The 27,745-nt window shown below is 40.3% G+C and overlaps 2 protein-coding genes and 2 pseudogenes across 4 annotated transcripts; 2 read left to right on the top strand and 2 right to left on the bottom strand.

Annotated features, from left to right (window-relative positions):
* Positions 1-5,331: 5,331 nt before the first annotated feature.
* On the bottom strand, positions 5,332-5,991 carry LOC145798177 (uncharacterized). The gene has a single exon (XM_082885663.1). The coding sequence runs from the start codon at positions 5,989-5,991 to the stop codon at positions 5,332-5,334; it is 660 nt and encodes a 219-aa protein (XP_082741789.1).
* Positions 5,992-6,750: 759 nt separating this feature from the next.
* LOC145798176 (uncharacterized) lies at positions 6,751-7,608 on the bottom strand. The gene has a single exon (XM_082885662.1). It carries the CDS (start codon positions 7,606-7,608, stop codon positions 6,751-6,753), a length of 858 nt encoding a protein of 285 aa, XP_082741788.1.
* Positions 7,609-12,569: 4,961 nt separating this feature from the next.
* LOC114300074 (uncharacterized) lies at positions 12,570-20,653 on the top strand (annotated as a pseudogene). Its single transcript, XR_014338423.1, has 3 exons — positions 12,570-12,847; positions 17,751-18,039; positions 19,264-20,653. The product of XR_014338423.1 is annotated as an uncharacterized LOC114300074 (transcript).
* Positions 20,654-21,550: 897 nt separating this feature from the next.
* On the top strand, positions 21,551-24,993 carry LOC145797199 (GTP-binding nuclear protein Ran2 pseudogene; annotated as a pseudogene). Its single transcript, XR_014338422.1, has one exon. The product of XR_014338422.1 is annotated as a GTP-binding nuclear protein Ran2 pseudogene (transcript).
* Positions 24,994-27,745: the final 2,752 nt, after the last annotated feature.

Here is a 27,745-nt window from a genome sequence, read left to right as displayed (position 1 = left end):
GGAAAAACACCCCGCCGAGATTGAAGCTGATTCTTCTGAAAACTTAGTTGATAAACGGCCATGAATAGAAGAATCGCAGGATTTGACGGCAACGTTTATCATCCAACCTAGAATAAAGAAAGCACCAGTTTCGACTGATGTATCAACTTTAAAGCACCCCGCCATGGCCCAAAGTCTGGCCTCATCGATTTCCTTGCCAATAGACAGGGTTACGTTCCGTGCAGAGCCGGACGTGGTGTCGATAACACTAGCTGCTCAGTCGGTGATATTGGTACGTAATTGACATTTTTTATTTCGCTTCTTTTTATGTCGATTAACTTACGCATGTTTTGTTTTAGGCGGCGGGCAGAATCGCAGAAATCGGCTGCTGTCACTATGACGTCGTCGAGCAAATCACCTTACTTAAAGCCAAGATTGAAATCAAAAAAGGCAAGGCTAAAAAGTCCTTGGCCGAATTGGCAGTGGCATCTCTTAGGGCCGACTCTGAAGTCAAGAAGGCGGAGGAAAAGCGAGCGAGGACCAATGCTGAGGAAGAGAAGGCTAAATGCTCCGATCTTCTCAGGATAGCCACCGAAGATAGAACGAACGTGAGTGATGAAGCGCTCAAGTTGGCCAAGAAGGCGATTGCAAAGCTGGAGGCCGATTTGGAATAATCGAAGGAGGCGAAAGAAATTGCCAACTCCGAGGTTTCCAAAGCGTTCAATGCTGGCGAGAACGCGGCCTTGGAAAAATATGTGGAGAAAGTAGCCAAATTTGAAAATCGGGGATTCAAATACGGCTGGCTTAAAGCCTTGGCAGCCACTAATATGGTATCGGAGCAGCCAATTCCATACAAGCAGCTAGAGGTTGAGTCGTTGGAGTCTGACCCTGAAGAATAAGTAGTGTTAATTTAATTTTGCTTTCTGTTTAGTATTTTCTTGTATGTAATTTTTTATAGATTTTTGCTTATTTTGTCTAGAAGTTATTTGTAAGGAAGTTTTCATGTGTAAAATGACGATTATTTGTACTCAATTTATTAATGAAAATCGCATTTTTGTCTTTTTTCTGTGTGTGCTAATTAACAGCTAAGTAGGATAGTGTAACGCCATTCGGCGATAAATAATTTGAATTAAAGGCCAAAATAATGCAAGACAATGTATCCCAATTCGGCTATAATATAATATGCCGGATTAAATATACGGCCCGGCAATAATCTCGTATGCCGAGTTCAATCGTACATTTGCCCAGTTGGACAAGTCGAAGCCGAATAACATAAATCACTTGCAACGTAACCTTCTGTTAAATAAAATATTCGGCTCAAAGCTAAACGTCTGGCCAAATGGGGTAATACATTGTCATTCAGCTATAACATTAGATGCCGAATATGGTGATGTATTTGTCCTTGCCCCATTTGGGCATGGCGTTCTAAATGCTGAATAAAACATATGGCGTGTGCCAATTTGGACGCCGAATAACATGTGTCACTTGCAACGTGTAACCTTATCCTCTGAATAAAATATTCGGCTCAAAACTAAACGTCTGGCCAAATGGGGTAATGTATTGTCATTCGGCTACATCATCAGGTGTCAAATATAGTGATGTATTTGCCCTTTCCCCATTTGGGCATGTCGTTCCAAATGCTGAATAAAACATATAGCGTATGCCAATTTGGACGTCGTTCCAACGCCGAATAACATGTGTCACTTGCAACGTGTAACCTTATCCTCTGAATAAAATATTCAGCTCAAAACTAAACGTCTAGCCAAATAGGGTAATGTATTATCATTCGGCTATATCATCAGGTGCCAAATATAGTGATGTATTTGCCCTTGCCCCATTTGGGCATGTTGTTCCAAATGCCAAATAAATCATATGGCTTGTGCCAATTTGGACATGTTTCAAACCCTACTACAGATGTGAAGTTAACTGCGGGGCGCATCAAAAATGCTACATTCGTAATTAATGAACGAGGTATCTAGTATTTAAGAAGTTCCACGCGTTGTGGAACAAATCTGGCACAAATGACGATAATCGACAGTTGATAATCGATAATTGAAGAAAGAGCAAAAACTTGAGTTGGGCCATAGATGTCTCAGAGATTGTTCTTCAATAGTAAAGGAGAAGTAAGAAGTTTGGCTGAACTGGACGTTGAAATGCATCGTGTTGCTAGAGGTGAAGCTCAAAGAACCAGGGATGTAACAGCAGAGGGGAGAGAAAGACGTCGATCGCCTAAATGTCAGAGCATGTCCCCCAGAAGAGGTGATGCAGTAAAGTCACCTAGGGATAGGGTGCAGCAATGAGGGGGATCAAAGAGTCATACCGCTGCGTGGAGTGAGCCGAGCAGACCTTCGCGTCCGTTGAGCTTTTTAGTCTTTATTGGGAACAAGCCAATAACTGAAGCGGACTCAATATTCCGTGATCCCAACGTGGCGGTGGAGTTCGCGCGGCAAATATTTCTGCCAAAGGTGCAGCAGTCGCTCATCGGCCGTAGTGATTATGAAATTTTCAGGGAGGATATACATGGGTCGATCCAAGGACTTTACAGCGTGTATGAAATCGGTATGTGCCTGTGCGAGGCAAAAAGACAGCTTGAGCAAAATGAGAGGCGCATTCAAGATTTGGAGCGCCGTGCGAAAAAAGCCGAGAATGAACTAAGAAAGGCCAAAACGGCTGAGACGCAATCAGCGTATGCTGCTAACCCGGTTGTCACGGACAAAGTCAACCAGCGCCTACTGGATTATGCTATAGCCGATAGAGAGACAGCTAACATGTTTTCCAAAGAGGCTATAAGGACTCGGGCTTATGAAGAAGGCTTTTTTTACGGCCGAAAAATCACCATTGAAAAGACAAAGGAAAAATTGGCAGAAGACGTCTGTCGATGCGAGAACCGCAGCTTCAAGCACGGTTAGGTTAGGGCCTTATAAGCCGCCGACGTGGATTCGGCGTCACCACTATTTCAGAATTACAAGTTTTCTTTTGAATCTTACGACACCAAAAAGACCGATGACGAAGGGGACACCGAGCTATGTGTTTGTACTTTTAAATTTGTCCAACGCTATGTGTTTGTACCTCTTTGGTGAAATAAATAAATATTTGTTATACTGCATTGTTTAATATTTGTATCAATTCGTATGATAATTGCGTATTTGTAGGCCCTCAACGGTTGTATTGCTAAATACTCGGCCGTTTATAGCCACGTAGTAAGGTCGCTCTGAATTCGGAGGCTTATTCGGCCTAAACATGATATCCACGAAAGGTGCCCCGAATTCGGAGGCTTTGTGTTGGCCAATCGTGTCATTCACGAAAGGCGCTCCGAATTCGGAGGCTTTGTGTTGGCCAATCATCACATGAAGGGCGCTCCAAATTTGGAGGCTTATTCAGCCCAAACGTGATATCCACGAAGGGCGCTCCGAATTCGGAAGCTTATTCGGCCCAAACGTAATATCCACAAAGGGCGCTCCGAATTCGGAGGCTTATTCGGCCTAAACGTGATATCCACGAAGGGCGTTCCGAATTCGGAGGCTTTGTGTTAGCCAATCGTGTCATTCACGAAAGGCACTTCGAATTCGGAGGCTTATTTGACCCAAATGTGATATCCACGAAGTGCGCTCCAAATTCGGAGGCTTGTTCGGCCCAAACGTGATATCCATTAAGGGCTCTCCAAATTCGGAGGCTTATTCGGCCTAAATGTGATATCCACGAAAGGCGCTCCAAATTTGGAGGCTTATTTGGCCCAAACATGATATCCACGAAGGGCGCTCCGAATTCGGAGGCTTTGTGTTGGCCAATCGTGTCATTCACGAAGGGCGCTTCAAATTCAGAGGCATTTTCATCATTCTACCAATATTAACGAGAGGTAGACAAAAAAAGAGAATGCATTATGGAATTTGTAGACGAGTACATGTTAGCATATCAACAAAAATTAGAAACAAACTAGCACGCCGTACAGGTTGGCTTAATGATAAAATTTACGCAAGTGTGTGGAATTCCATGGTCGTGGTAAACTTTTGCCAGTCATGTTCGAAGGTCGGTACGCCCCTGTTCCGGCAATTGAGTCAATCTGATAAGGGCCGTCCCTGTTGGGGCCTAATTTTTCATTTGCTAGATTCTTAGTGGCAGGCAGCACTTTCTTGAGGACCAGTTCTCCAGGTGTATAACGCTGTAGCTGCACTCGCTGGTTATACAACTTGGCAAGTTGTTGCTGATATCGCGCCATGCACGCAAGAGCACGATCTCAGCGTTCCACAATCAGAGTTAAATCCAAGGCCAACATCATATCATTACGACCCATTTCAAAAACCTTGGATTGCAACGTAGGTAGGCCGATCTCAAGGGGGATAATTGTCTGTGTTCCAAAGCATAAAGTGAACGGCGTTTCCCCAGTAGATCGTCTTAGAGTAGTACGATAAGCCCACAACACGATGGGCAATTCTTCGACCCACCTGCCTTTGGCTTTTTCCAGCTGTTTCTTGATGCCATCTAGGATCACTTTATTGGAAGCCTCCACCTGACCATTGCTTTGTGGGTATGCCGGCGAGGAAAAGTAAGGCCGTATACCATATGTGTTGCATAATTCCTGATAGATGCCACAATCGAATTGGGTGTCGTTGTTAGAGATAAGTGCTCTTGGTATGCCGAATCGTGTTATGATTTTTTTTCATACAAAATGTTTAACATCAACATCTCGAATATGTGTTAGTGCCTCCACTTCGACCCATTTGTGAAATAATCTGTTGCGACGATCAGGAATCGCTTAATCCCTAAAGCCCGTGGTAATGGTCCGACGATATCAAAGTCCCCATTGAGCGAATGGCCAAGGACTAGTAATGGAGTTTAGTTCTTCAGCAGGTAGATGAGTTAAAGGGGAAAACTTCTGGCATTGTTCACACTTCTTTACGTAGTTTTCAGCATCTGATCACATAATCGGCCAATAGCACCCCTGTGTCACGACTCGGTGGGCCAATGAGCGTCCTCCAGTGTGGGCGCCATAGTTACCCTCATGTATTTTGGCCAAGAGTTCGTCAACCTTGTCTGAGTGAACGCATTCCAAGTACGGCCTAAAGAGAAATTTTTTGTAAAGCCTTCCCTGAGGATCTAAGTAGTATCGCAGGACTTTATTTCGCAGCTTGTGGGCTTCTTTCTTATCCATCGGGAGCTATTCTAATGAAAGGAATGCAGCGATAGGGTCCATCCAACTAGGTCCTGGTTCAATGACGTTAACCTGAACTGGTTCAAAAGAGGTGATGCTCGGCTCTAAATGAACCCTACTTCGATTGTTCGTTTGATTTCTGAGTTAATGGCGGAGGCTAAGCAAGCAAGGGTATCTGTATGTGTGTTCTGATCCTGGGTTATCTAATTCAATTCGTGGTGGTCGAATTTCATGAGCAAGAAATTCGTCATTTTTATGTAGGCTGCCATGCAGTCATTTTTGGCTGCATATTCCTTTTTCAGCTGGTTGATGACTAATTTCGAGTCACAGAAGACAAGCAACCGCCATGCACCAAGGTGAAGTGCGTTACGAAGGCCGGTTAGCAATACTTCATATTCGGCCTCATTATTTGATGCATCAAAGCCCAGTTTGACCGCCTGCTCGATTATTGCCCCTTCAGGAGTCATGATTACTACACCTGCCCCAATATCACGTTGATTGGATGATCCATCATAGTATAGCTGCCAAATATCTCCAACATATATTCGCCAATCGGATTTAGGTTGCACCTGATCGGACTTGAGGTCGGCTTGGCATCCCGTGAACTCGGCTACAAAGTCGGTAAGCACTTGACCTTTGATGGCGGTTTTAGGTGAAAACTGGATATCATATTGGTCGAGTTCCAAAGCCCACTTCGAGAACCACCTTGATGCTTTCGCACTACGCAGCGCTGACCGAAGGAGATAGTCCGTTAATACCCCTATGGTGTAAGCTTGAAAATAGTGCATCAATTTTCTTGCAGTCGCCACGAGAGCAAGGATGAGCTTTTCCAGTGGTAGATATCGCGTTTCTACATCGACCATGGCCTTGCTTACATAATAAATTGGTCGCTATTCCCCGAGTTCTTCTTTTAGTAGCACGACGCTGACCGCCCAGTTGGATGCTGCCAGGTACAAGATGAGCGAATCGCCTGCCGATGGAGTTGCCAAGAGTAGTATTGATCGGAGATAAGTTTTCAAGCCGTCTAGCGCGGCCTGGCACTCGGGAGTCCATTCAAATGCTTTGCCCTTCCGAAGTGTATGGAAAAATTGCCGGTAGCAATCTGAAGAATGACTGATAAACCTATTCAGGGGGGCAGCCATCCCCATCAACTTTTGAACTTCTTTGACCAATCTAGGGGAGCCGAGTTCTAGAATTATTGTGATCTGCCTCAGATTGGCCTCTATTCCGCAATGGTTGACAATGTAGCCAAGAAATTTACCAGATCCGATACTGAATGCGCATTTCGAGGCGTTCAGTTTCATCTTGTACTTTCGGAGGATGCTGAAGGTCTCTAATAAATCGGCTAAATGTGAGTGCTTTTCCTTAGACTTCATCACCATGTCATCGATGTACATTTCCATGGTGCGGCCAAGTTGTTCCTTGAACATAGTGGTAACTAGTCTTTAGTAAGTGGCCCACACATTCTTCAATCCGAAGGGCATAACCTTATAGCAATAAGTTCCCCTTAAGGTGAAAAATGCGGTCTTTTCTTGATCTTCTGGGTGCATGGCAATTTGGTGATAACCCCTGTAAACATCTAAGAAGCTCATGCGCTGATGATGTGCCGTTGTGTCCACAAGTTAGTCGATTCTGGGGAGAGGAAAACAATCCTTTGGACAAGCTTTGTTCAAATCCGTGAAATCCAGGCAAACGCACCAAGACCCATTTTTCTTCTTTACAACCATGGTATTAGACAACCATGTGGGATAGGTGACTTCACAAATTACCCCAACATCAAGTAATCTGTCAACTTCATTAACAACGGCCGATGTATGCTCCGCGGCCGACCGTCGACTTTTCTGAATGACTGGTTTGACTTTTGGATCAACGTTTAAACGATGCTGGGCCAAGACTGGATCCACCCCCAATATCTCGTATAGTGTCCATGCAAACACATCAAGGTTGCTGAGTAATAATGATACCAACTCGCGTCTATTAACTTCGCTCAAGGAGGTGCCAATCATGAAGAATTTGTCAGGACTCCCATTGATTTCGATCCGATCAAGGTCTTTAGTGGCCTTTTCACTAGGGATTTTTCCAATATCTTCGAGGCTCTCTCGATCTGATACTTCAATTGAGTTTACTTCCAGTTCCTTTGGCCTCTTTGTAGCAGCAATAAAATAGCATGCCTGTGCTGATTTCTGAGAATCCCGAATTTGCTCAATGCCATACTCAGTTAGAAAACGAAGTCGTTGATAGTAGGTGCTCGGCACAGACTGCATGGTATGCAACCAAGTTCTCCCCATTATGAGATTGTATGGTGACGAGAGTTTGACAACCAGAAATTCTACATCTACTGATCTGGTACATGTCCGTACTGGTAGTGTGATCTTACCCAAAGGATACTCAGGGTTGGCATTGAAGCCGAATAATGGGTAGTTAGCTGGCAAAAAATCCGAATTAGTGAAGCCGAGTTTAACAAACATCTTGTAATACATTATTTCCGAAGTGCTTCCCTAATCGATAAGGATGCGCTCAACTGTGAATCTGTTCACTCGTAGCTTGACCACGAGGGGATCGACGTGAAGGAGAGTTACTGCAACTAAGTCGGTGTCATCAAAGCTAATCCTCCCAGTTTCATGGGGCCGTTTGGCTGGTGTGACTAGTTTGGGCGCACTAGGTTGCGACTGAACTGTATACACCTCGGCCGACGACGATAGGCTATAAATCATGTGAATTATGCCGAGTGGTGGTGAATCCAGCCGTAAGACTACCTTGTTCGATGGATTATTCTTTCGAATGTATTACACCAGCTGGCCGTCTTGTACTAACTCTTCCAGGTGATCCTTCAATGCATAACAGCTGTCAGTATCGTGGCCATGGTCCTTGTGATATTCGCACCGCTTATCCCTTCTCCTTGTATCAGGAGGGCCCATCATTTTATACCGCCATTTAAAGAACAGATGATGTTGGACTTTGGATAAGATCTTACCGATCAGTTCTTTCTGCCAATTCCATGTACTTTTTATTTGAACGTCTTGTACGCCTGCTATCCACTTGGTATTGTTCGTTTGATCGGTGCGAACACTGATCGCTCGAACGACGCGAATCACGCCTTTTGTCTTGTTTAGCCTGAGTTTGAGGTTAGGGGCTCCCTGATGGCACGACGCTTATAGGCTGAACTGGACCAGACGAAACTGATTTATCAACTTTCTGTCTGGCCTTGACCCGCAAGGCGTCGTCTTCCACTTTACAATATTCTTCAACTTTCTTCATTAACGCCTAAACTGTTTTGGAAGCCATCTGGTCAATGAACTGCGGAGAGGACTATCAAGATGTAGCCCCATCTTAAAGGCGGTAATGGCCATGGAATCGTTGCAGGCATCATCTACCAAGTTAAAACATTCCTAATAGCGCGCTGAATACTCACGGAGAGTCTCTTCTGGTTTAATTTACATGGCCCAAAGAGAGTCGGCTTGTTTTGGCTGAACTTCGTTGGTGATGAATCTCACCCTGAAGGATTTTTGAAGTTGATGAAAGCTTTTTATTAACGCCGACTCCAGATTATAATACCATCTGACGACCAGCGATCCCAGGCTACTTGGGAACATTCAATACATGAGGGCTTCATCATCAGCATGCAATGTCATCGATTGTTTATAATGACGAATATAGTCAATGGGATCTGATTTTTCGTCATATAGGGTGAATGATGGTGCTTTGAACTTCTTGGGTAGCATCGCCCTTGCGATGCGTCGCACGAAAGGGTCATGGATGTCTTCTTCATCCGAATCATCATGTCTTTTCCCTCGCTTGTACCGTGCGTACGGACTTCCTTCGAATGAGCTGGATACATCGACTCGTCCCTTCTTTCTATATTCTTGGGATGGTGAGTCAGAATCACTGCCATTATCATGTTTCCGAAGTCGACGTGGTCGATCGTCCTTCTTTCTTGGGGATCGACCCCGATCATGGCATGTGGCCTGCTGGGATTTGGCTAACTACAAGGCCAATTCCTGACACAATCGCTCATTTTCAATCATCATATCTTCTAGACACTGTTCATTTCGCTTCGCTTGATCCATGATTATCTGCATAGTCTCTTGCATCGAAGTTGATGGTGAGGTCTAAGCTACTGGGTTAAAGTTCAGGGCTCGTCACACGGTGATATTCTCCGATCCAAGCATGTTTCTTGGAGTGACGTCATCTCTTGGCGTAACGTCATCAGCAATTACCGGAGGATTATCTGTTACACCCGCCATGGATACGTTTGAGTATTCCTACAGACGACACCAATTGTGGAGAAGTGGTTTGGAAATACTCCAGGATCCAGATAGACGTCCTTGATCCTCTGATTGCTACCTGAAAAAGCAATGAACACTCCAGTCAAGGGTGTCGAAATTAGCACTCCGATGGACAAGTTAGTATTCTTTCGAGTTTTCTTCTATCTCAAGTTATTTTATCTATTCTCACATACTTCTTTTTGGTTGATGTTCTTGTATTTATATTACTTTCTGGGCCCAAGGGTTGGGCCCACTCTTAATCTCGCTCATGATTGCTTACACGGCCTTCCGGTTGTGTGCTGGTTCTTACTAGGCTCTTTACATGACCGATTTGTATATTTGGCTTCAAGAGCCTTTGGACAGAACCGAATTGTCTTTGGTCTGATGTCTTCAAATTTCTTAGCCTTCCTTAGTATATTATATTCGGCCCCCACATTATTTTTTTTGAAAATATCAATTGTCATAATTGTATTTTTTGTGTTAGTAATGAACTTGAAAGAAGGGCAAAATAGAAAATTCCTATTATTTTTTTCATTAATTTTTGAAAAGAGACTAATATTTTCAAACAATTAAAAATTGAATAATAAACTAATATTTTAGAATAGAGAGAGTAACAAGTTTTGGGTATTTATAATTTTTATAATAAGATTTGTTGGTATACTAATTAATATACAAATTTTTAATAAATATGTGCATTTATTTTGTCAAACTAACATAAAAAAATAAAATAAAAAATAAAAAACTGAATTCATTTATTACAAGCAAATTTATGAACCCAAGTCAACAAAGGTTGGACGATGGCAGTGTCCTCACTGCCCCGTGTATTGCTGCCTTTTATATTTTATTATTTTTTGTATGAGCAATTTGGTCATTTTACATTCCATCATCATTTCAAACACATTTTTCAATACAACAACTCAAATAAGAATTTATCACATCTTTCCAAACATAAAAACTAAAGAGTTGTGCTATTAGCACCCCATGAATTATTTTGGAACCCCCATTTCTTTGGGCCCCCACTTATAAATTTTAAAACCCTCAAAATTTCTTTTCCCCCAAGTAATATCAAAATTATTCTTATAAAAACATTTCACCCATTGAATGCACACCCCCACACCCTAAAAAAATTCCTCTTCCAAAAAACCTTAACAAAACCCACCATGAAAAAGAAGAGCCAATGTGATTACTGTCCCTATTGCTTTTTCCACTATTGTCACAGTTGATATTCTCTCTCTATATATATACATAATTTCTTAATTTTCATGTAATAATTTCTTCTCTTGCAGGAAAAAAAATTATAATAATTGGTTTGGTTGGTTTTGTTAGTAGATATTATAAAAATTGTGAGTTCAGTAGAGAACTATGCAGCAATATTATCAAAGCTACGCGATGAATGAATAACTTTTGAACCTGATAATGGATTTAGGTTACTTCCGATAACTTCTGCAAGTGTTAAAAATTTTGACCATTCAATGTGTTAAGAAATTTCCATTTTCGGACCTGCATTCCTGAACTTGAAAAAATGAAAACTTCTGCAAACGTTAACAATTTTGACCGTTTAATGTGTTAAGAAATTTTTATGTTCAGACCTGCATTCCCGAACAAATAATATGTTTGGTTACTGATTTCCAAACAAATAAACAATGTTTGGACATGTGTTCCCGAATTTCGGTCATATGTTTGGGAGTTCAATGCCGAATGACGAACAGATTTTATTATTTTTGCCATTTTTTCGAGAAACTTACCCTTACAAAAACTAAGAACAACATCAAAATTATGAACCTCCTCTAAGGTTTTATTGTTATACTCATCTCGTCTTATAAAGTTGTGGTTATCAAAAAAAATTTCATTCATTGTCATTGTCGGAAAAGTGTAGGTAGTCAAATGGTTGCCACTAGGATCCTTTATCCTCTGCATGCAATTCACTTCTAATTCCCATTTTTGCCAAATCTTTACGAGCCTTAAGACCATCCTTCGATTTCCCCTTAACATTTAAAAGTATGCATAAAATGCTTTCTCAAACATTTTTCTCGATGTGTATCACATCCAAGTTATGAAGTAAAAGCAATGCCTGTAACATCAACAAAAGATTTATTATTTAAAAAATTAGAAGGAAAAGTTTAATTAAGACTAACGATAGACCAAAGAATATGAAATCCTACTTTCCAAGGACTTACATCCCAATATGGTAGATTGAAAAATATGGATTTTTTCTTCCATGACTGGACGCAATCTGACTCTTTTTGGTCGTTTTTATTTCTAGTTTAGGCCCTTTTTCTTTTCATTTCTTTTGTAATTTTTTCCCAATTAGTTTCAATGTCCCTTACTGCATGTAACACGTCAAATCCACTCAATGGTTTAGGCTTCCCCCCAAGTTCTTGTTTTCCATCAAACCAACTTCTTTTCATTCGAAATGGATGATCTGGAGATAGAAATCGCCTATGGCCCATATACACTGCCTTCTTACTGTGATTCAACCACTGTGAGCATGTGTTAATGCTACATACAGGACATTCAACTTTCCCTTTTGTGGCACATCCAGCTAAGTTCCTGTAAGCTGGAAAATCATTTACTGTCCACATCAACATAGCCTTTATAATAAACATAGACTTGCTAGCTGCGTCATAGACTGCCACACCGTTATTCCATAATTCTTGTAGGTCTTCTATAAGTGGATGCAGATACAAATCTATGTCATTCCTTGGTTGCTTTGGTCCTGGTATAAGTAATGTCAACATTATATGTTCCTTTGCTATGCATAACCATAGAGGAAGATTATAAGTCACTAACATCACTGGCCAACAAATGTACCGCCAAAACATTGCCACCAAAAGATTTTTAAGGTTTTGAGGATGGGTAGGATTTGGAAAAGATGGATAGGTGGTGATGGAGGTGGCTGCTGTCATAAACCTTAATTCATGATATAATGAATGTATAAATTTAATATGAGATGAGATGTCTCAAAATTAATAATGTCATTTCTAATAATTTTATTTAAAATTATTATTGTAATAAAAAAAATTAAAAATTAAAAGATCCGAAATAATTTATAAGAATACTCAAATTAAAATAACCTCATAAAATAATCAAATAACAAACCCATGCCCCCCCCCCCTCCCAAAAAAAAAAAAAAAAAAAAAAAAAAACAACCAAACAAACTACTCAAAAAAAATAGCCACTATAGATATATTTGGAAACGAAGCTCTTCTGATTTTTGTTTATCCTCTCTGAAAACCCTAACTTTTCACTCTCTCCGTGCTTCCATCGGCTTAAACAAAGCTCGCATTTTCGATCTCTGACCATGGCGTCCGGATCATTGGGTCGTAACAACTCTGCTTCGAAAGGGTTCGACTTTGCCACCGAAGACATTCTCTGCTCGTACGGGGACTTCGGCAATCAAGATAATTCTAATGGAAATCACTATGATTCTGCGATCGGATCCAATTCCGCCAAGGTATTATTCTCGTATGCTTGATATCGGTTTGATTTCTAGCCGAAATTGTGTGATTGGTAGTTTAGGGTTTTTGGATTTTGATTTGGAATATACTAGAGTGTTTGAGAATTATCCTTTGTTATGCTGCGAAATTTGAGGCTGTGCATAGCTCGTGTCTTTTCGTTATGTGGACTGATTGGAAATAGGATGGTAAAAAGATCTTGTTGATTTCGTGTTTCCCTAAGTGGATTGAGAATTAAATGTTTTAGTTAGGGGAGCTTCAATTTTTGTGCTTGCCAAGTCGATTTTTTGGGGTTTTGGCCCCGTTTGTTTTTGGGTGTAAAGGATGGAATGGGATTAGGATGGAGGTGTTGTGTTTGTTTGTAGAGTTGGAGAAGAGATTAGGACGGAGGAGGGGATTGAGATGGAGGTTGGAAGGAGGATTGGGATGGAGGAGGAGGAGGTGGAGGTGATATTAGAAAAATAATGAGGGGATTAGAAATTTTTTTATTTTTTACATATTGGGAATTTTTTTTTGAACATTAATATTTAATTTTTTGTATTTTTTTATTTGTTTTATTATTTTATATAAAAATAATTTAATAATTTTTATACTAACAAGTATCATCAAAACAAACATAATTTTATTTAATTCCCTCACTATCAATCCCCTCACTATGAATTCCCTTCATTCTACCTCTGAAAACAAGCTAGGCCTTTGAACTTTGCTTTATGCTTTAGATGATAATGAGGGTATGTGCTACATGTTAGTGTTGGCGTAATTTTCATGCTAAATGGAAGTTCTAGTTTATTAATGAGAATTAGAGTCAAGGAATGCGCAGCCCCAAGGGGTTGCCTCTCTAAGTCTCAGGTGCAAACAATTTCTTTGTGCTAGTCTATACGGGGCTTTTCCCTGGCTTTAATTGACCCCGCCTCCAATCCCAACCCCCGCCGACGGTGGGATTGGTCTCCCACATTAGTTAGTCTAGTGGGTCAGATACCGAGTTGTCAAAAAAAAAAAAAAGATCAGGGAATGCGCATTACTGCAGCTTGGTGAGGAAGATGTCATTTGTGTGGCTGTGATTGTGGATTAGCGAAATTAAACTTTCTGCTTCATTTACTTGAATGGAGAAAATTATTGTTGAATCACAGTTAACATTTTTTTTTTTTTTTTTTTAAACTGGAAAATATGGGTTTTGATTGAATTTATTAGAATTGTGGCTGAGTGAGTGAAATCTAGTGTTGTATTTCTCTGAAGTTAGTTGGATGAAGTTGATACATCTTTGGGCAAAAGTTGTGTTGAAATGGGGAGGCCATGAACCTTACTCATGGTCAGCATATCTTTGCAAGTTTACAAGAAATATTTAATGTCAAGGTCTATGCCCTTTTACCCAATTAAGAATGATATAAGTCTAATAATCACCTATACAAGTAAAATGGTATTAATGACGTGTTCAATAATTAACATTCATCTCATATATTCAATATGTAATAGCTGTTTGCTAACAACTATTTTTTTTTTTTTCAAATTTGGAGACACCCTAATCGATAAGAAGCATTTGTAGTCAACTAGAACCAAGCTTTGGTTGACTAGGACTAAGCCTGGTTGATTAGGCCCTCTAAATTTCTACTAGCACCATAGTTCTAACTTGGAACAACTTAACTTGGTCATTTTGTCTCTGATTTGGGTGAAATTTGTGTCCATCTAACTCTAGAAGTCTAGTTTCATTTGCAATTGGTTTCACTTAAAGATTCGAATAAGATCCTGAGTTACAGTCTTTAGACCCTAAGTTACAGTTTTTGGAAGGACAAGGAGTCGGACTCCATCTACCAAAACGATCAACCAATCTTACTCTTGGTCAACCAAGATTAACCTGCTAAAATTATTCTAAGGTCTACTTCATGATCCTAGATGGCTATACCCATGGCATTTTGGTTTTCTTGTTACTTGTCAAGTTGGCATCCTCCTTGTTAATGAAGTTTCTTTTTTAGTTCATCCTTAGCCTTTAGCTTTTGATTCTGTAATGCTGCTTTGAAGTTTTCAAGTCCTTGAGGCTTGTATGAGCTTTCCCATCCCAAATCCCTTTTTGGATATTCAATTGAAGTGCACCCTTGCTACAATACAAGTCATGGAATTGCCAACCTATGCTATTTCGGGCACTTACAAGTTACACTATTGTAATCAAGAATGCTACAGTTCGCTGGATTTGTAAATTTTGTTTGTATAATCTTTTGCTTTAATAAATTGGATGGAACAGGTGCCAAAAAGCCTGGAATACTTACCATTAGTAAAATTTCTCATGGGACTAGTTAAAGGTCAAGGTAAATCCTGTTGCGCGACAATTCTTGAGAGATTTTAAAAAGAATCAGGCATCTGACATGCTTCTTTGTGAATTTGATGATTTGAATACCTTGATCACACTCTCCAACGAAGTTGTTACTGACCTGAAATTTTCTGATGGGAATGGGCTACTTTTGCTCCCTAGAGCATACAGTACCAAATGTGATGGTGCTGTGCTGAGCTTTGCATAACACTAGTAACCTATTGTTGGGCTTGGGGTTAATTGTAGGGACCATGACCAGTGATTTCTCCATCTTTTAGTATATTCCAGATTTGGCTTTTACATTTGAAAAATTCTACAGATTCATTGGATAAAGAATATGGTGATGTATTTGAGACAATAAGTTGATTGTTTGGGTGAACTCTATTTATTTGTAAAGGTATTATCTGTGACTTGCTTGGTCAATCAAAATGATTTGAGTTAGTTTTGGTTTGATCCCTAAAGAATCCATTTACATAATAATATATTATTGGATCTCCCACAATTTGGTGACCTTTGTTGGCTATCCTCTCTACATATGTAGTTTCATCTTGGCATTATTAGTTCTTTTATTCTCTTGTTTAAGTTGGATATGGAGGGAGCATTGGGAAATTATGCTAAGTTGTGTTATTGGAGGTTCAAGTTGCTATGGTTAGCCTAGTTTGTATACTTCACCTGTCCTCAAGGCCAAGGCCAATGTTGTTAAGATCGCGATCCGGATCGTAGGATCGTACGATCCAATATATACCATTCGATCCGACTCGTAATCTAGATCGAGCCAATGACAGGATCGTTGAAGGATCGTTAGGATCAACGGGATCATATCAGGATCGTGATTCCATGCAATCCTGATTAATAGGGTATTTTTTTGGTAACTTCAAGTCAAACAAGCCTTTGTCGGGATAAAAGAAGAAAAAAAAATTGATCCTCTGAGCTGCCATTAGGGCAAGAGAAATAGAGGAAAGAGAAATTGGACATCAAAGCTTTAGATTTTGTGTAACCAGGTATGCATTTTCTTCAAATCTTCCTCTTTTTTTTTTTTGCTTTTTTCTGTCTTCTTCTTCGTTTCTTCTTCTTCATTACTGCTGGTCTTCTTCTTCGCTGCTCTTCCTTTTCTTTTTCTTCACTGCTCTTCTTCGAATCTTCCTTGTATGTGTTCGATTCTTCGAATCTTCCTTGTATGTAGTTCGAATCACCATTTTTTCTTCTCCCGACTTCTTTTTTCCTCCTCTTCTCTCATCTCTGTAGTTGGATTGTCTGTTTCTGAGTATTATATATATATATATTTGCTTGAATGATTGGGTTGTCCTGATCAAAGCGAGAGACTCAGAACTTAAGTTTAAAATATTTAAAAAAATAAAATAAAATATTTAAAATAAAAATTATATATTTAAAATAAAAAAATAAAATTTTCTTAAACATTTTTAAATATTAAAATAAATAATTTCAAAAAAATTCAATATTTTATTCAAACAAATTTTTTTTTTTCAAAACTCAACTTACAACTCCATACTTAAATCACAACGCTACACTCAAATCATGATTTTAAAACCAAATTAAACGGAGTCTTATTTTTTTTCTGTTTCTTCATTTTTCTTACTTCTTTTTTCTTCTTCATTTTTTTGGTTCTTCTTTGTTGTTGTTGCTGTTGTTCTCCTTTGGTTCTTTTTCCCTGAACGTTACTGAAAAAATTTCTTTTAATTTTCACAATTTGCAGCACACAACTAGCATAGTAGCATCACTACACAATGTCAACCTCTGGTTTGGGAAAAGGGAGGCAGAGGAAAATGTTGCTGGAGAAAAAATTTCTTTTATAATGCTTTTGACTTCTTTTATTGAGAAAAAATGTTTGAATGCTACTTGAATTGCTAAATTTCTTTTTTTGGGGGGTCATTCTATATACATTTTGATAGTATTACTTAGCCATATAAAAATTATTTCCTTTTTTATCATTTTGGTAGGATCTTACGATCCTCAATCTGATCCTACGATCCGATCCGACAGACCCCCAAAACGATCTTGTGTAGGATCCCGATCTTAACAACCTTGCTCAAGGCAGGCGCTTGTGATGAATCTCAAGGCAGCAAAAGCTTTAGAGTACCTGATATGAAGAGTAGCAATGTTTTATTACCAAGATACTGATTGCTCATTTGTGCAAGCCTAAATCATTTACTTTTTTTAGTCCTTTGCTGATCAAAATATTTATTGCCTTTTAATTGCTTTGATTTCTTTCCAGAAATGTTGTCTCCTGTCTTGCCCTGTTTGCATTTCCAGTATAGTAACATGAAAATCAGTTGTTTAGTCGGGATAATCGATACTATGATATTACTCTAGACGAATTTCAGACAGCTCTTCAAAGTTTGCTAGAAAACTCTTTTCTTCATTATCATTCCAAAATTGTTGAGAAAACAGGATGGGTCACTTTTCTGGAGTTCAAACCATTTTGTTTGTTTATAAATTATATATATGATCTGTTTCCTATTCATTAAAGATCATTATGGATTATTATCAATGAATATTGTTGTGTTTATTTTGTTTAAAAGTGGAATTGTTTTTGGCAGTTTGACAATGCTATATTCATTCTTCTATTGATTATTGAGCAGGAATTCCATAAAAGCAGGATGGCAAGATCATCAATGTTCCCCTGCTCCTACCTATAGTACACCGGAAGAATCTTTTAACCAAGATATGGCCGCTACTGTTGAAAAGACCATGAAGAAATATGCTGACAACCTCATGCGTTTCCTTGAAGGAATTAGTTCACGTCTGTTGCAGTTGGAATTGTATTGCTATAATCTTGATAAATCCATTGGAGAAATACGTTTTGATTTCGTTCATGATCATGGGGAAGCAGAATCAAAGCTTAAATATCTCGAGAATCGTCTCCAAGAGGTGAGTTCAATTTTCTTAAAAAACGTTAGTATCTAAAAACACAGATCAAGCACTGATATCTATTGTTCCTATCTATTATGGAACTGTTGTGGCAATGATATAAATGGATGTTTGAGCTCTAAAATTCATGTTATCGAACCTAGGTAAATATTTGGATGAATTACATTGACACCTTTATGTTTAATACAAATTCTCCCTCCATATTTCAGAAATCACACTGCACCCCCGTCTGTGTTTGTCTCTCATTAAAAGTAACAACAATAATAAATTACCCTAAAAAAATTTACCACCCTCCCAACCGACAAAAACACGACCTCCATCTTTGTGATAGAACACTACCATTGCAAAACTCAGAATCAAGACTAAAACTGAACAAAATCATTGCAGATCAAAATTATTGCAAATCAAGGCCACACCTTGCCTCCATTCATTCCCACCACCCTCCACCCTTAGATCTGATGCTGCCAGCCCTCTCACAATCCAAGCACCAACATCTCCCCCTGCATCACCCCTATCCCATCACTACACCTCTGCCTTATTCATCCCTGCTACAGTGCCACCCCACCACCACCATATCCCCCCACATCACCTGCGTCTATCACTTCCGACCTCCAACCATTACCAACCTGCAAACCACACAACTCAGACCCAAACCACTCAAAATCTGACCCAAATCACAGGGATTAATTTGTATTAAGAACAAACCTCAGGGGTGCCAGTTATATATACCCTAAATAGTTTTGTGGTAGAGTTTCCGAATTTTTGCCTCTCAACAGTTTGGAAAGAGTTGAGCAGAAGGATATCTGTAGCTATTTGAATCATGTTTGCAGGATACTTTGGTTTTTAGAGTGTACATAGGGGAGCCTGCAGATAATAGAACTGCTGTTTTATTTATTTATTAAGTGCTTGGCAGTTTGTGGTAATTTACTAGAATTTGAAGGCACAAGATGGTGGAGAGATGTTTTGGTTTTTATTTATCCTCCTCTACTTTTGTTAGAACAAATGGATAGCCTTCATGTCTAAGCCTATGTGCATTATTAGTATAATGATATGAAGAACACAGCTTGCCCTGCTGCTGTATGATTCTGATGTCAGCTGCCATCATCTTTATAGATGTGATTTGTTATTTGCTTTCCTTTTCAATTCATAAATTGGTCTTATAATAGTCCACTTCCTCAATTAAATAAAGCAATTAGAGTATTCTCTGTATGGTGTCTATTGCAGGTCCACAGGTCTGTACAGATCCTAAGAGACAAGCAAGAACTTGCTGAAACACAGAAAGAACTTGCCAACCTTCACCTTGCACAAAAAGAATCCTCTTCCACTAGCCACTCCCATCAGAATGAGGAGAGAACTGCACCACCAGCTTCCGATCCCAAAAAGACCAAGAACACATCAGACATGCATGGCCAGCAATTAGCTCTTGCCCTGCCTCATTCAGTTGCCCCACAGCCTTCACTCCCTACCAGACCTGTTGAGCAACAGCAACAGCAACCTCAACCTGTGGGACCCCTCCACCCCAAAATGCGACCCAATAGCTGGCATATTATTTACCTCCAGACCAGATGCTAATTCCACCAGCACCAGCACCAGCACCAGCACCAGCACCAGCACCAGCCCCCACCCAGCCATCTCAGGGTCAATATCTGCCACGTGATTCTCAATATCAAACTCCCCAAATGCAAGACATCTCTAGGGTATCACCGCAGCCAGCACATTACCTCAGTATCAGCGGCAGTGGGGGCAGCAGGTGACACCACCGCAGTCATCTATGCAACCCTAGATTAGGCTGCCCCCGTCAACAACAGTTTACACTCCTTATCTGCCTAGTCAACCTACAAACCCCACCCCGCCAGAAACACTCCCAAACAGCATGCCAATGCAACAGGTGCCCTATTCAGGAATTCCTCAACCGGGTGCAAGCCGAGCAGAACAAATGCCTTACGAATATGGTGGGCCTGGTAGAACAGTCCAACAGCAGACTCCGCCTCAGCAGCTCAAGAGCAGTTTTGGAGTACAGCCAAACAATGGATACACAACTTCTGGGCCCCACGCAAATTCTGGTTATATGATGTATGAAGGTGAAGGTGGACAGAAACATCATACACCACCACCCCAACAACCTCACTTTCCACAAGGCGGTTATCCTCCAACAAGTGTTCCTCTTCGAGGTCCCACCAAATGCTAGTGGTAATCTTTTTCGTCCACCTCAATTCACGTGCAATCATCCCTACAATGAGTTGATTGATAAATTGATGAGCATGGGTTACAGGGCCGATCACATTGCAAGCGTGATTCAGAGGCTGGAGGAGAGTGGTGAGCCTGTTGATTTCAATACTGTACTCGACAGGTGAATGGGCATTCTTCTGGGGGTTCCCAGAGAGGATAGTCTGGATAGGTAATTTTTCCATTTCCCCAAATCATATCCATTTGCAAGAACCACAACCATCGTGTGGTTTTAGATTTAATCCATCGCATGTCAAATAAAAGCTATATGTAATTCACACCAGATTTTGGTATATATGGATTGAGGGATGTAAGATTCACTGTGTATCTGACTGTCATGAGTTTTATATGATATTTGGCAATAGCAAGATGCATTGTGATTGTTAAATGTATGACCTGATGATACTTTCCCTTTTGAGGTAGTATTTGGTTTCATTAGAATGAAATAGAATGGAATAATTATTTTATCAAAATATTTATACACATGTTTGGTTTAACTAAAAAACTAATGAAAAATACATTGCAAATGAAAAATCATTTCATAGGGGAGTTCAACGAATGACCATTTGATTCTATTACATCTCATTTCAATGAATAAATAGGGCATTAGTCCTTTTGTTTAGTTGAATTTAAAATAATGTGGAGTGAAAACTGTTTTGGGGTTGTATTTTATAAGCTACATTGTCAACAAGGCAACGAATATTCCTCCATTTGCATATTAGACGGTGTTACAGGGTCAATTTTCAAGTTAAAATTTTAGCTTACAATGATATTGAGTTACAGCACTTAGTCTCAGCCAAACATGCATGAATTATTTACAATGAGGTTTGTAGACAAACAAGCATGTACAAATACATTACATGAACCATTTCCAATCTTTATTATCACAAGATAATACAAGGATACAAGAGCAATCGTACATGTTACACACTCTTCCTGGAACTCTCAATGTCTTAGCATTTTAAAGGTATTTACAAATCAGTTATAAGTAGTTGACACTCCCAGCTGCTAGGGTTAATTTCAAACCATCAAAGGCTACTGTAGGAAATAATTGTTGATAACCGCCAAGAACTGCCTTGGGTTAGATCCTTAATTCTAGCATTCTTTGTCATGGCTCCTTGCAAGCATAACTGCCAATAATTACTATGTTTGTTAGCCTTGCATCATGCCAACATAACTGCCATCTATGTCAGCCTTTGAACCCTCCTGAGTTTGACCCACGAATTTGTGAGTCTTTGTTTGCCACTAAGTGCCAAGCCCACTAATCTATCTGTTAGAATTTACCACTCACCTACTATCTCCACTATCTTTCTCCACACCTACCACCTCCACTATACCACTCACCTACTACCTCCACTATTTTTCTCCACACCTACCACCTCCACTATCACACACTCCACTACCATCTTCTCCTCTATATATAGGAGTTGTAATATACAGAATATATCAATCTTGTAACACATCAATCAACTCATCAATCAATAATACATTTCTTTTTACATGGTATCAGAGCAAGGTTGAGAATTTAGTGATTCCGCTTCACCGGCGGACGGCAGCCTCGCCTTGGCCGTCCGCCGGACAAACCCAAAATTTTCTAATACTCTCTCTCTTTCTCTGTCTCTGTCTCCAACACACCAAGCTACTGTATCAGAATATTCAAATCCAATGGCTTTGCCGAACCCACAGACTGTTGATTACCCGAGCTTCAAGCTTGTCATTGTTGGTGATGGAGGAACTGGGAAAACAACTTTTGTGAAGAGGCATCTCACTGGTGAATTTGAGAAGAAGTACGAACCAACCATTGGTGTCGAAGTTCACCCTTTGGACTTCTTCACAAACTGTGGGAAACTCCGATTTTATTGCTGGGATACTGCTGGGCAAGAGAAATTCGGTGGTCTTAGAGATGGTTACTACATTCATGGGCAATGTGCAGTCATCATGTTTGATGTTACTGCTCGATTGACATACAAGAATGTTCCCACCTGGCACCGAGATTTGTGCAGGGTCTGTGAGAATATACCCATTGTTCTTTATGGAAACAAGGTTGATGTGAAGAACAGGCAGGTCAAGGCAAAGCAGGTTACATTCCACAGGAAGAAGAATTTGCAGTACTATGAAATCTCTGCTAAGAGTAACTATAACTTTGAAAAACCTTTCTTGTACCTTGCCAGGAAGCTTGCAGGGGACCCCAATCTTCATTTTGTGGAGTCTCCCGCACTTGCTCCTCCTGAAGTGCAGATTGACTTGTTGCACCCTCCAAGCCATGGCGACGCAGACAGATCTCTGCAAACAGACCTCCCTCCGCCATATTGATTGACCATGGTTCACATACAGATAACAATTAATTGCAAGCCAAAGTATATCTATCTATATCCTTCTATTTTCTGTGAGGATCGATAGGTGGATAGAGCCAGACAGATCTCTGCCAAAGCAACCTCTTTCTATCTCTATGGCTATGCTGCAAAAGGGTCCTAAGTCTCTCCCTCTCTCAGCTCTCTCTGGTCCCTTCTCTGCACATGGTCCCTTTTTTTTAATCATCCCAACCATCACGGGGCTTGAAAACAGCACCACCAGCACTAGCAATAGCACACCATCCCTTTCTTTTCTTTTCTTTATTCTCCACTCACAAAACATTATCATCACCTTTTGCACTTCACCCGTTGCTCCACTTTCTTTCTTTTCTTTTATTTTTTTTATTTATTTATTTATTTTCTTAAAAAAAAAAAAAAAAAAAAAAAAAAAAAAAAAAAAAAAACACGGAGGAAGAAGACGAACTGCAAACTCATTTTATTCATATCGGGCCTCACCCCGATCATCATTTTACACAACATAAAATAAAATAAAATAAAATAAAATAAAATACAAACAAAACAACCACACCTACAGTGGGATTTTTCTTTTCCTTCTCTATTCTACTGCAGGTCTCTTCTTCTTACCTTTATCTTGGGTGTCCCGTGCCAGTCCGGTCTCCGTGTTTCCTTGTCCACTGAGCACGTTCACTCCCCCATACTCCTCCACTGCAGCATATGGAGGACCTCCAAATCGGAACATCACGGTGGCCTTCCGCTTCAGCTCCTTATTTTCTGCCCTTAGCACGCTTATCTCTGCTCGCGCATCCTTATACATGCGTTGGAGCAGAGCCAGCTGGGAATTTAAATGCTGCACCTCATTTGTCCTACTCTGCAGCCGGTTCGACAAATTTGTGACCGCCGTCATGGTTTCCACGCATGACTTCAGAGTATACTGATTAGCCTCAATATCAGTTTGCATCGCCATTTTTTGCTCCACCGACCGCATCGGAAAGTTCAATGGAGCAAAACCAGAGGTGTTTGGTTGCGGTTCACTGGCCACCGCACCAGTTATTTCTCTTGTGGGCTCGTTCAGTTCTGGAAAGAGCGTGAGCAGGTTCTGGGTAACTGGACGGGAAGAAGAGGCCATGTTTTTGGGTTGCTAAGTGTTTCAGCGAAATAGCAATTTCAGACTGGTAATGTTCGGAAGGGTTGGTGACAGAATGGCAACAAAGTGTTCCACAGTTTCTCTCTCCGCAGAGGCAGAGTTTTACAGCGAAGGGTTGGTTTCAGAGGTTTCAGAATGGTATGCCTCAGCCTCAGCCTTCGTCTTGGTTAAATAGCCGCGGCAGCCACGCGTATCGCGCGCCTCTTGCCGCCCGACAAACTGGCACGCCTTTTCATGGCACATCTTTTGATAAAGTGGACACGCCTTTTGATGGCACGCCTTTTGATGGCACGCCTTTTGATGAATTGGGCACGCCTTTTGATGGCACGCCTTTTGATGGCACGCCTTTTGACAAAATTGGGCACACCTTTTGAGGGTGAGACTTTTTAAGGGTCCGACAAGACTCTGTAAACTGTCCCGACATTGATTCCGGTTAGCTCCTTTATGGGTCCGACAAGACTCTATAAACTGTCCCGACATTTGATACCGGTTAGCTCCTTTATGGGTCCGACAAGACTCTGTAAACTGTCCCGACATTGATTCCGGTTAGCTCCTTTATGGGTCCGACAAGACTCTGTAAACTGTCCCGACATAGATTCCGGTTAGTTTCTACAAGGGTCCGACAAGACTCTGTAAACTGTCCCGACATAGATTCCGGTTAGTTTCTACAAGGGTCCAGCAAGACTCCGTAAACTGTCACAACATTGTCTTCTACAACGGTCCGACATGACCCCATAAACTGTCTTCTACAACGGTCCGACATGACCCCATAAACTGTCTTCTACAAACGGTCCGACATGACCCCATAAACTGTCTTCTACAACGGTCCGACATGACCCCATAAACTGTCTTCTACATCGGTCTGACACCACCATACAGTGTCCTCTACAACGTTATGACACCCCATACAGTGTCTTCACCAACGGTCTGACACGACCATACAGTGTCTCCTATCTTTTTTTTATTTTTATGTATTTTCTTGTTTTGCTCCTCTCTCCAAACTCAAGTTGGTTAGTTTCTATCCTCCTTGAGTTTGCGGGGGGCTGTTAGAATTTACCACTCACCTACTATCTCCACTATCTTTCTCCACACCTACCACCTCCACTATACCACTCACCTACTACCTCCACTATTTTTCTCCACACCTACCACCTCCACTATCACACACTCCACTACCATCTTCTCCTCTATATATAGGAGTTGTAATATACAGAATATATCAATCTTGTAACACATCAATCAACTCATCAATCAATAATACATTTCTTTTTACACTATCTAACCCAACAAACCCATGCTGTTAGCAGTATTCAGATTAAGTCTAGCCTTGCATTTGCTCACATGAAGCATCACTTGTTTTTGAGTCGTGTGGCATTATCGTTATCACATTGTTACCTTGACTTAGACACGTCTCTCTCATGCCTGACTTGGACGGTTGACGTAGGTGCAAAGTGCCACCTCATGCCAACCTAATTGTCCAAGTCCTAGGGTGCTAACAGACGGCTAGAGTGGATTTGATCTATGAAGCTTGATTGAGGTTGACTTTTACTGACTCCCTCAATTGTGCAGTTTTCATATGTTTTTGTATGAAGATTTGTTTGACCAATTCCTTAATGGCACTTTCCAGGAGATTGTTTAGACATGTGAAAACACACCAACAGGTTTTTAAAAATTCAAATACTAGTCCACTTGGACTTGTGCACACATGGGGGATTGGCATGTTCAGTCATGGGCCAAGGGACAACCCATTCGCTATCGTGTTGAATTTGCTCCTCTAATAGTTTTTTCTTTTCGTGTTTTCAAAGGATGTACAAGAACATTATAATATGTATCTATCATCACATATTGTCTGTAAGAGGGGCTAATTTGAGCCCACTAAAATTATTTAGGCCCAATAGCCCAAGATTAGTGGGCCCGAATTTATTGCAAGTCCAAGAATCGGTGGGCCCAGATTTATCGCCATCAAACGGATTGAATCGCTCCAAGCCTCGAAAGGGTTCGGATCCACGAACCTAGAGACTTACTCAAGCCCGGACTCGAAAGGGTATTAAGAACGCCTAGAGATCCGAGGCACTCGGACTCGAAAGGGTTCGGATCCACGAACCTAGAGACTTACTCGGGCCCGGACTCGAAAGGGTATTAAGCAAGCCTAGAGATCCGAGGCACTCGGACTCGAAAGGGTTCGGATCCACGAACCTAGAGGTCCGAAACACTTGGCTTCGAACGGATTCAGACGCAATCCAGAAGTCGCTCCGTTAATGAGTCCCAGAACACTTGCGGGCTCGGAGCTTTCCGGGATCTACGCACCAGAACCATGGGCTTAATGGAGTTCGAACAAAGGACCCGATCCCGAGGACGGTGAGTGGAGATAAATTCACTCTTCGGTTAAACTAGCCTATACCCGGGTCGAGGTGGCACGACCCCGGGGGGTCCATGAGACTCGGCAATATTTTTTGCGGCAGGACGTCCTCTGGGACTACCCCTGACCCTTTGGGATGATTGGGGATCATTGGTTAGGTGTGGCTAAGAAGAAGGGTTCGCCGAGGGATTGATCTCCTCTTCGGGGTTTTCTCATCCTCGGAGAAGTCACCTCCTCGGACAAGGTGGTTAGAGAGAATATCCCCCATGTGCCTTGCACATGGGGTCCATCCTACATCATGAGGTGCCTATAAATAGCACCCACCCATAGCTTTACAAGGGATGGATTTTGGAGATTTTTAACTCTTGAGAAAGAACTAATTTCCCTTCTCCATTATCAACCTTGAGAGTGAAAGTGGGAGATCTATGGGAGAGCCTTGTCATTATTCTATTCTCTAGCCATTTTGCCTTCTTCTTCACCCAATCTCTTATCTCCATCATCTCCTTTGTTGTTGTGTTTCTAAGTTGAGATTATTGAAGAATCTAAGCCTCTCATCATGTTCTAGAGAATTCGAAGTTGTTCTTCAAGGATCTTCGAAGATCTTCGAATTTTCCAACTCTTTTCCTTGAACCCTCTCCTACATTGTCTTTTATACAAGTGTTGCATAAAATATTGAATAATTTAGAGTCTTTTTATCATTTTTGATAAAGTAAGGGCCATGTGAATTGAGACGAAGAATGATGTCAGTGTCACCCCATGATCAAGTCAATTGTGGCCCCAATTTGCACTTTCAGTTTCAGAGAATGGCCCCAGGGATATGTTGTTTGGTGTATTGTTATTATTATTATAATTGTTGCCTCCAATATCCCATAAACCTACCATACGAAAGTGAAATCTGTTGGAAGATTGACACAAACATGAAAATGACTACTAGAAATCTAATGGTCAAATTACATTGAAAAGTGATGATGATTAGAACCCACACAAACTATTTTTGTTCCCTACGTAAATAAAATGTATTTTTTGATCAGTTGAAAGTGAATAATCACACTATTTTAACTAATAAGAAAAAAAAAAAAGAATATTGTGCTCACATATTTTGTCAAAGTTTTGTCAAATACAAACCAAATCAAACTCGACCCTATAGTGCACGAGACTTCGTCCTATTTAATTTTTCATCAATTATGTTATGAGATTGGATTATTTGTAAATAAAATAAATAAATATATAATTATGAAAAATAAAAATAAAATTCATGAATTTCAGACTTAATACTATACTTGATATATATTTATGTCACATTTTATTTACCACATTCTATTAAAAATGGTTTAGGAGGAGAGGCGGAACCAGAAATTTAGCAAGAAGTATTTCATGAAGAAAAAAATAAATAAATTTACCAAGTTTTTTTTTTCATATTTTAAATTTTGATCTGTTAATTAGATCTCAATAGATAATATATTAGACCACTATTTTAAATCATTTTCTTGGTTGATATGATTTTAGTAAACCAAAAATGAAAAGTTACTTGGACTCATTTCATGTCAATTGTTGTTCTATTTAAAAATCAATCAATGAAGACCCCACTTCTGCCACAACATACCATTTAATCTTTAAAATTAAAAAATTAAAAAAAAAATTAAAAGAAGAAGAAGAAGAAGAAGA

The sequence above is a fragment of the Camellia sinensis genome, chromosome 8 (genome assembly GCF_055761805.1).
Source record: "Camellia sinensis isolate YWXY chromosome 8, ASM5576180v1, whole genome shotgun sequence".
NCBI classification, from domain to species: domain Eukaryota; kingdom Viridiplantae; phylum Streptophyta; class Magnoliopsida; order Ericales; family Theaceae; genus Camellia; species Camellia sinensis.
This window is presented reverse-complemented; position numbering and strand designations above follow the sequence as displayed.

Excerpts from the sequence above, each read along its gene's own strand:
- LOC145798177 (XM_082885663.1), bottom strand. The coding sequence starts at position 5,991 with ATGGTCGATGTAGAAACGCGATATCTACCACTGGAAAAGCTCATCCTT.
- LOC145798176 (XM_082885662.1), bottom strand. The coding sequence starts at position 7,608 with ATGTATTACAAGATGTTTGTTAAACTCGGCTTCACTAATTCGGATTTT.